General features: G+C 40.0%; 1 protein-coding gene across 1 annotated transcript in view; it reads left to right on the top strand.

Moving 5' to 3' along the window:
- The first annotated feature begins 3319 nt into the window (after positions 1-3319).
- The window catches only part of znf638 (zinc finger protein 638), a 35367-nt gene continuing 28097 nt past the window's right edge, over positions 3320-10589 (top strand). The window contains exons 1-2 of the mRNA XM_020624270.1: positions 3320-3417; positions 8131-10345. Of these exons, the coding sequence (XP_020479926.1) occupies positions 8429-10345 (1917 nt within the window). The 5' untranslated portion in view covers positions 3320-3417; positions 8131-8428. The remainder of the gene's footprint in view (positions 3418-8130; positions 10346-10589) is intronic.

The following is a 10589-nucleotide window of genomic DNA, read 5'->3' as shown; positions in this document are numbered from 1 at the left end:
CTACAGACAGATTTATGATCTTGACATATATACCAGCAGGGTTTGCCTGGTGTGGGTTACCACGTGCACTGTGTGTTCTCAGTGCCTGATTATTTAAACCACTCTGTCTATCACTAAGCAGTGTCACTGAAGATGCAGGAACTTCCAATAGCTGCCGAGGTAACCATGCACCCGCATCTCATGACCTGGGAGCTGTCCATTAAAAGTAACTTTAACTTTGTTTATCCCAAACAAATTTAGTGACCTAAGCACGAAAGCAGATTGAAACACCTATGAAAGACACATGCATTCTGTAAGGACATTCTCAGGATGTCTAACCAATAAGTTAAGCTGCAACAACAATATAAGTGTAAACTGATCCACCAGTAAAAAACCAAACACAGCTGAGGCACCTAAAGCATGGCCCATAAAAGATACGAGACCAGTTTTCCTAGAAATTCTTTTTGTAATGCACAAATCTGAATCTCACAAGTTATGTTCAATGCCAACATGTGGAATCTATATAGGAAGCAGTGTGTCCTTTATGTTATGACATGGAAGAGATGTGGAGGTCAGATTGAGTAGTGAGTCTGACTTTCATGCAGGAGACTGCAGTTTGCATCTCATCACAGACCTACAATTAACATTTGTCTTTTTATTATCTGTAACCACAGTCTTTAAACAAAAGTTTTTGTTGCCTAATACCAAACATAACCAAACTTTATTTGCCACAGCTCCCATTTTTCCCAAACATCAACCATACAATAGTTGCCATGCATAGATAAAGTAAAAAAAAATGAGAATTTTAATATCAGATTGCCTCTGACAAGAACCTGAGCTCACTAGAAAAAAAAATCTGACTTTGTTTTGGATGGTGAGTGTAGATGCTTCAGATTTATGGGGACACACATTAATGAGTTACTGAGTGTGGGTGTGTGTCGCATTCAAATATTACACTGGAACACTTCAGGGGTTTTTGTGTAATATGGATTAGTGTATGTATTCTGGAATAAATTATGTTAACGCACAAAGCAAATGTATCCCTTTTATAACTAAATTTGCCCACGTCTCCACACATGCCCATGTGTGAGGCCACTGCCATGAGACCAAGTCTCTGTCAGGGTAGCGATGACAGCCGAAAATAAAACTGAATTTCTTTTGGTTCAACCTCCCCTTGCAGACACACACTACCAGAGTGCAGCTGTTGTGTTGTGGTCAGGTGTTAAGCCCAGTGGTCAGGAGGAGGGGATAAAGAGGATATGTTAGTAATTTGCTGAAATACCCAACAGAGAACGATCCTTTAATGACAATGTTCATCATCGCCTTTCAGTAAATTGTTTCTTCAACAGCTTGTAAAGTCAATAGCCCTTCATTATCACAGACATCAAGTTCATATACTGGCTCAGAGTATTGGATGCATCAAGTTGTGTGTCATCAAATCTATTTAGGGAATCCAGAAGACTTTTTGAATGTGATTGGCTGGCATTGCTGTTGGCTGCTCCGCCACCATACTTAGCAACAAGTGGAGCATTTTAAGAGTCAGACTTTTTCCTCAGGGGTTGACAAAGACCAAAGATAGCTAAACGAGAGTAAATATAAGACTTGAGTGATAATGTTGCTTTGTAGCTGCTGAGCATGTAAATAAGTTTACTGTGTGCTAACACATTCACTGTATCAATTTAAAAGGTGATGATATTTCAATGTTGCATTCACAGTTTGTTTCAGTTGCCCCCAGGTGGGCAGAAAAAAAAGGTTTGTGCAAATTTAAAGGTGGGCAGCAGAGTTCAGTGAGCATACAGTATGTATTTGATGTAATTTAAACATTCTATGATACAATTTTCAGTACTGAGAAACAGAGTTTTAAAGCACATATAACAACAGAAAAGTATAGATATTACATTATTAAATAACTGAAAATTACATAACTTATAAACATTTGTAATTATTTAATGAAGTAATGATTTTTGCACCACAGCCTTTGTTGTCAAACAATAAAACTTGTAACAAATTCTTTTTAAAGACTGTCAATAAAGGTATTGTTTTAGCATATTTAACTTATGGAGAAGAAATTCCCATAATAATCCCACATGTTTAATGCATTAGTTCTACTGTTTATTTTACCTCAGGTGATGGGAGCTATAGTTTTATAGAGTGTGACCAATCATGTTAGAGACATATTTTCCCAAGAAGTATATGAATAGGCCTACATATAGTAAAAGAAAAAATCGCCTATTGTTTTGAGATTGTATTACCAAAAAGTACAGTTATTGTGTTCAGTGTTAGCTTTTTCTGAGATATTCATCATTATGATAAATGCAATTTAAAACTTTAAAATGTGTCACAATTAACATATAGTAGAATATTTACAAAGGAACATTAACTTTTTATTTTTTTAAGAGGTTTTTATTTCATTTCCCAGACCTTTTATCTCCAAACCTGCTCACCTAAAGGCTCACATTCAAGCCACCAATCACATTTTTTTTATTTTATTCCTTGTCTCCTCACGTTATTTATATATGATTATACTTTATAATTATTATTTATGCTGATACATGTGACACTGATTTAATTTCATTTAAATTATTTCATCCTTCATTTGTATATATTAGTAGTATCTGATATTATTTAGGAGGAAGGTGGGGGTATTAACAAACATATGTTGTAACCTAGTCAAGTCCTGAAAATGTATTGAAAGAGACTTTGGGGGAAACATATAAACCAACAAACAAAGGTGACAGAAACAGACTAATTACCACCATGTTTTTAAATACTGTTAAGGGTCTAAATGAAATGTATTAGACTAACTATTAGCCTAACAGATTTTTTTATGAGAACAGCACCACTGTGTGGCAGAATAATAATTCTGTTTCTCTTAAAAAATCTTTTCATAAGTAGCCTAAAACCTAATATTCTGAAACATAAGAATATTTACTATGCATCGTTTTTTATTTATAATCTTAAATTTAGAAATGTACTAAACCTTTAGAGATCTTAAGTAGCTTAATAAGAGTAAATCCTATATTTAATTGTCATAGTTGATTCAGTGCCATTTATTTATAAACCCAGTTGCTTAATAAAAAATATTTGTGGACTTGAAAAGGTAAATTCTACTTGACTGCAGTAAGAATCAAAGCCAGACATGCCTCTATCTATCAACAACAACAACAACAACAACAACAACAATGATCATAATACTTTTACACCTGACGCATTGTGGCTTATTGTTTCAATTTAAATAAATTTTAAGTTGGTGCTTTAGAACATTTTTCTGTCAAAGTTCGTACTTTTACTCTGAAGGTTGTTGGTCTGCTCACCAAACCGGACGTCATCATAGGTTTGAGCCATCTGGAATTTCCTGTTCTCTAACCGTGCTGCTAACAGTTGATTTGCTGAGGACGAGTACCCGCAAGATATACCATATTTAAGAAATAACGGAAGGTATGCATCAAAAATAGTGTTATAATAACATGAAGCATAACACGACCGCTTGTTTTATATTCGCTGTTTTTAGCGTTTGTCAGTCGCTGGCTATGTTAAGTGTTTTTTATAACGGGGCCTTGCTAGGACGTAGCAAGAGAGGCTAGTTTAGCTCGCTTGCGCATTTAAAGTTACAAACAAAATACTGCAGTTTGGCGACATTTTGAACAGTTTGCACTGCACCATTGTAAAACTTTGATAAATGATTTCTTAACACCAGTGATGGCGGAGCACAGGCGTGTTCCCTCTATTTAGCCCACCAAATCTGTTCCGTTTTAACCAGTTAACTAGCTAGGCAACTACTTGATTGGTACTGATCTGTATTGTAAGCTATTGTGTTGATGTGCGACGGCAGAAATAAAGTCGGATATTTTTCCTTTTCCCTTTAATGTTACAGCCAAGACGTTACATGAGATTGGGTCATGTATATATGTGTGTGTACATACATACATACATATATGTTATGTTGACACATGATATTTGGTAATATTTAGCTAGACGTGATACTTGCTTAACAACATGGCGGACTGAAACAATTTAGGCCGGGAATTTGTCTCCATCCCAGCTCAACCTATTCACGCAAACCATCCGACCACTGTTTTTGTCGGCTAACCCTGTTTTTAGATTTAACGAATACCAGTTTAGTTATAAATTCAATTGTATTAAGTTATAAATCTTAATCTTGTTGTATTTGAGCAATACAATGACAACAAAGGTTTTTTCATTTCATTTAGTCACTATGTTCACCTGGGAGTAAAGTTAATGAGATTGCAAAATGCAAAAATTTTGAACTAACCAACAAGCAGCAGTAGTATCTGAATACTGGGTTTTCAGTGTTTGCTGTGGTGATTATTGTTGAACTCTCAAAAACGCAACTAGATATACAATAGTCATAGGGCATTCGTTGTACAAGGCTAGAGACAAAGCACACAAGATATTTACCACAAATGTGCAATTGACTTTTATATTCAAACATAAAACATAAAAATATTAAACTTTACACATTCACTGAAAGTACAGCAATTTAAGTAAAACGTTTTATATTACAGTGTTCACTCACTGGTGCCCATAAAACAACCAGCACAAAGTGCTGTTAAGTACATAGTAGTTTACAGTTTTTTATTATTATTATTATTGGTTAAAACATATTTTCCTCAGTGTCATACAAGCTGTGTTGGATTCAATGTTCTGATTTAATTCTTCCACAATGACATATGACATGCAAACAGTTTAGGTCATCATTCATTGTGTCACACTGTTATTAGCTACTTAGCTAGCCATGCAGGTATGTTGTGTTTTAACTAATGCTTTTGACTGACCTGGTCCCTTACTGGCAAACAAATGACTTATTTTGCATCTTTTAGCTGTGTCTGTGGCAAAGGCCCATCTCTTTTTTTTCATGAAAATGATGACCGAAGATTTTGCTGAGTGACTTGTCTAATATGTTATTGTTGGAGAAGCTTCTGAAAAGAATTGCCAACCCTGGTAGGGTTAAAGAGAAACTGAGCTCCAAACCAATGTATAGAGGTATTTAGTAGTGTTGTGGATTGATTCAGGTCCAAATCTTGACATTTTAATGCTGTTGGCTGATCTGCTGGCAAGTGACATATACAGTAGTGATGTCCGAATGAAGCAATGAACCAGTATTGAACCACCTCAATTGTACCGAACATGGGTTCATTCATTCAAAGGTTTGTTTCAGTGGCATCTAGTGGTGAAATAGGAGACTGCAAAACAATGTCTTAATTATGTGATGGGTGGAACTAGGCTTTGTGTGAATGATGTAAATACATGTTTGTAAAGATTGATTGGTTGGTCGGTTAATTCTATAAACGTATGTAGTGTAGTAGTTGGGAGAAGGTGTGCTTGGGGAAACAGGATGTGCTAGAATGGTAGGGTGTGCTTATGTAACTAGGGCAGGTTGTGATTATGTATACATGGGATGGAGATTCAAAGATTTTTATTGAGAAACAATATTTTTCTACTGTTTTTGGACTGAGCCGGTGTCGTTTCTTGCTGACAACTTCTCCAGCTTTTGAAAACACATGTTCACATGGTACTGATGAGGCTGGTGTACATAGGTATTGCATTGCCAGCGAAAACAAATGTGGGTAAACATTTTTGTGCTCGTTCCAGTAGATCGGAGGATCTTCACATCTATCTAAGGGAGGATCTGTCATGTATATAGTGCTTTTACCCGCCTACGAAACTGAAATGTGTGCAGCAAGTCCTCGCATTATGAAGCAGTATCGAAAGTTTGAACCAGTCACTTCATTCACTCACAGGACCAAAAGTAGTTTCTGCTTCGGACGTCATCAATCACGTGTCTTTTTCTCTCCTTCTGATCCAGTCAGACTGTGCAGATCAGCAGTTAAGAAACACAGTCAGACTGTGCAGATCAGCAGTTAAACGGCTCCAACAAGGTTAGCTTGTTTTACTAGGTTACTTTCATGGCTAATTGTGGGAGCTGTTGTCACATTACTGTGGAGTCATAAATCCAGATGTGTACCCATTGCATGCTGCCTACAGTTTTCTAGCTGTCAAGTGAGGCCAGGTTGATAGGTTGGTAAAGTGGTGGATATTGCAATAATTTGGCTGTGTTATTAATAGCCTAAAGAAGAAGTTGGTAAATTTAGTGCTACATTACTGACACTCCCCAGGGAGAGAGAGAGACACAGCACAGCCTCTCCTTTAGTGCTGCTAGCTCAGCTCCAGCTCAGATATCCATACAGTGGCTCTTTCAAAAGAACAAACATGCTTGTAGTGACTTTCAAAGCTCCACCAAGCTCTTTTTCTTCAGCAGAGAAAAGGAAATTTAGACAGAAGCTTCTCAAGGTTGTTGGCTTTCACCCTGCCCATGCTACTGTGTGAGCAGTGGTCTCTTTGTGTCTTCTGACCCTCCAGGTCAGACATTAGATAGCAACAAGGGCACACCATATACTTAGTCCTATTCTTACCACAAATTGAATTTCATCACTTTGCTCCAATTTAAGAAATTCTCTGAACCATTCCTGTAATTTGTCTCTTTCTCCTTATCCTTTCTTGAGCTGCATCAGTGTGTTTAGTCTTTCTTTTGGTGGCTCCCTTTTCTCTCATCAGTATGCTGTGATTCCCCTGTTCTCTGTCTCCTCTTCTTTCTACTCAATAGCTTAAAAACATGCTCTTGTTAAGGGCCAAGCTCTGAAATGAAATTTTCAGCAGCTGATTTCACCATTGTTAAGTTCGAGCTACAGATGTATTCTCAGCCACTTAGCCTGAAACATTTTTGGACTGCTGCTTTATCTTTATAACTTTACCGTTGCCCTGTCTGAGGACTCTGAGGTGTAACGTCGACATCACTGGCACTGCCATTTGAGCTAGTACTTTTGGTTTCTGGTGTTTTTTGTGAGCAGGTTCCATTTTGGTTGATGTAGCTTTACATTAACCAGCAGTCTATGTTTGCATGCTTTAATGTTCACATCATTAAAACCTCACTGTAGCGAGAGACACTGCAACAGCAGAGGGGACACGTAGCTATGTAGAGAGGCGGGGGAAATCGTGCCGAGTGCTGCGGCATGCATCTTGTTAGGTAGTGTAGTTCAAATGAATGGAGACCAGCCCGTATGGTACAAACGGCACCTTGCCGGTGGGCTTTTGGCGCACATCCACTATTTAACATTGCCGTAAATGTGCACATGAATTTCCTGCATTGTAAGTGGTACATTTGCGGCAATACTGAAATTATGCACAGTGCCCTCCATCCCACGCTGAAATTAAATCTTTGCTCAGTATATAATCTCTTCTTTCATATCTTCAAATACCTGTCTAATCAACTGGTAAATTGTGTCTTTGACTGACATGCATTTAATTTGTGCGCATATATTTATTTGGGTGCTATGAGACATAAAATCTAACCTATGAAGTCCAGTTCAATAGGTCAATGAGATTAAAAGCCAAATCAGTGTGCAGACAGGAGGCACCTATTTTACTTTTGATTGTAACAGTCATGAGCTAAATATTAGAAAAAAGTGTTTAACGTTACAAAGTAGTCTATCAGCAATGTGCTTTTGTGTGAATTTCTTTGGTCACTGCAACTCAATGCAAGCCTTTTTTGTACCATACCTCAAATGGTAAGTTTCAAATACAAAATCACTGTGTGAAATTTATAACTTGAAATATTCTTAATGAATTTGTCTATACAACAACTGCAGAACTGCACCCCACACCCCCACATCAAATTGTCTCCCCCCCACTCCCTGTTCACATTGCCCCCATGCCAAACGTTTTGATCCACAGGAACACTGGACTTCTATGAATCATATAATGTGAAGTTCTCAAATGGAAAATGTACTTGTGAATTGTTAAAATTTGCAGTGTGCTTTGGCCGTGTGCTGGTACCAGCCAGGGATGAGCATGGAAAAAAAATAAATGAGTTTATCTCAGTTCTGGATATTTCCTGTTAACAGCAGTGACCTTTTTTTTTTTTTTCTCTGTGCCGTGTTACTTTTTCCTCCTCTGTTTTTTTTCCTAGTAAAGACCTGGAAGTGAAATAGCTGGGCTGTATGTGTGTTCGACAGGAGGCTCCAGAGCGGATGAGCCAAGACAAGATTGACTTGATGGATTTTACCCATCCAAGAAGCTGAAGTCCAGGCTCAATCAATAATCCCTTCTTTGTTTTTTTTTTTAACTTTTCAGCTTTGCGTTGCTATTGGAGTGTTGTGCCGCTTCTCCTGTTCCAGGGCTCCTGACGAGCCCCCTACTTGGAGGGCTCCCAGGGAGCTCACTTCTGCTTGAACAGCAGGCTGCATTCGTGCGACTGGCTCAGCTGAAAAACCAGCTAGCATTGACTCAGATAAACAATTTGGCTGTTGGCAGCAGAGCAGCAACCTTGACAGCCAGGTCCAGTACGCCTGCTCCCTACATATCCGCAGCACCCCCCTCTCCGACTGCAGCAGCCATCAATCTCCTTAACCTTCTGAAGATTGCAAACACCATGTCCCATCCCCTCTATAACCCCTATGCCTCTGGGAGCCGAAGTTCCTCCCAGGGGCAGTATGGCCTCCCCAGTACACAGGCAGAGAGGGACCCTCGGAAGGCATCTCCTCACCTTCGACCTGCGTCCAGCTCCAGCTCTTCTATGACTCCTGCCGGTTCTGGAGGGAAAATCCCATCATTGCTGTCTCAGTCAGTGAACTACATGTCTGAGCAAAGTAGGACCATAATAGATAAGGACATAGAGAGGTCTGTAGACATGCATATTAGCAGAGCCAGGGAGGGAGTGAGGTTTCTTGGGAAACCAATGCATCAGCCCATAGGCCACGACACTGGGTTTACTGACACTAAAAGAGATGGGTTTCCCTCAGGCACAGAGATGACCTCCTATTCGATGTCTTCTGCCTCTCTTGGACATTCAGGCGTTGAAAGTGGGAGTAGCCCTTTGGACTGGTTGTTAAACCTCAAAAGGCCCACTGCTGACGATTCCTCAAAATTTTATTCATCTGCTTCATCTAACTATACAAGCAGTGGTGATGATAGGTTTAATGCCTCTACTGAAAGAGACCGCGACATGCATTCCATTCCAGGTTTAAGTGACTATAGCTATCCAGTACCAAACAAACCTGTTGCCCCTCTTGAGTCCAGTCGTCCCAAGTACACTTCTGAATCAGCTGCTAACATCCTTCTATATTTTGGACTTGAAAAGGAGGACTTGGAACAGCTCATCTGTTACCCTGAAGACCAGATCACCCCTGCCAGCCTGCCATTTATCTTGCGCCAAATCCGCGTTGACAAGGCCAAGAGATCTACAACTGCAGTTCAGTCAAAACCCTTTCCTGAACCCCAGTCTACCAGAATCATGAGCGGAATGGACACGTTGACTAGTTCTGACGGGGTGGGGATGCGCCAGGAAGAATTGTCTTCAGCTGTTCTTCAGCCAAGTAAAGTGATTGAATATGGACATACAGGCAAATATACTGGAGGGGCTAGGGATGAGATTGGAAGGACCACTAGCAGTGGTGGGAGTGGAAGTATGCTGCTGCTGGACACTTACGATAGTAGCACCCACAGTCGAGAACCTTTGAAAATAAATACGACCCAGGTGAAAAGTAGTGCCTTGGATTCTTCACGTGACCAGGGGAGCTGTGTTACCAGTCTCAGCTCTTCACACAGTTCAATACTGAGTTCTGTGGCTCCCTCGAGCAAGGATTCAACAAAACAATTGCAGGCTCAACCACGCCAGACTTCTCAAGCAGTCCAGAGCTTGTTCTCTCTGCCAAAGAAAGGCACAGACTTGAGGGTTAAGTCTGATGCCCCCAAACACCTTTCTTCAAAAGAATCAGAGGCAGATCGCCAGTCAGCCTCAAAAACCCCATCATCCTACACTCTTGTGTGTGGTGGGCATCCTGACAGACCTGGCCTTGTGCTCATTGACAGTAAAAAAGACAGCAGCACTAAGGATCAAAGTAAAGCTAAAGGACAAGCATCAGTGGTTCCTGAGAGGATGAAACGGCACGAGAAGCAGCCAACGCAGAAGCAACAACCAAAGAAGCCGATGCAACAGAAGCAGCCATTATCACACGGAGCTCATACCACCGGGCCGGTGGTATGGCGTCCTGCATTTTCTGGTGCGAACGCAATTCGTCCTCCTCCTCTCATGCCCAGCATCACGGATGCCTCACATGCCATGTCACGTTCAGTATTTATTCCTGGTGCTCCTTGTCCTTTGGGTGTTTTTCCAACTCCACCTCAACCACTCCTGCCGCTGGCATCTTCCAACAAGCAGGTTCCTGCAAAGAGGGCCGTATCCAAGGGTCTTCCAACATCAGCCATGATGCATGACTATGCAGCGTCTCAACCAAGAATCTTTCCTCATACCTGTTCTCTGTGTTACAAAGAATGTACTCGTATGCAGGTGAGTGGAAGACTACACTCTGTTCTCTCACCCTTTAGGAAAGTGTGTCATTTATTTCAGTGCCAATTTTTTTGTTTGTTTTCAATGTTAAAGTGCCTGTTTTAAGTTGTTTCATTTTTCTTATTGTTTGGAAGTAATTAAAAAAAAGTCTGCTGGCAAATTCGGCTGCCACATACAAACTACTGATTTGCAAGAATACGCATGTTTGCAAACTTTGGAAGAGATTGTTTAACCATGGTGACTG

This window comes from Monopterus albus, unplaced genomic scaffold (assembly GCF_001952655.1).
Source record: "Monopterus albus unplaced genomic scaffold, M_albus_1.0 scaffold324.1, whole genome shotgun sequence".
NCBI lineage: Eukaryota > Metazoa > Chordata > Actinopteri > Synbranchiformes > Synbranchidae > Monopterus > Monopterus albus.
Note: the sequence above shows the minus strand (reverse complement) of the source record. Positions and strands in the feature narration are given on the sequence as shown.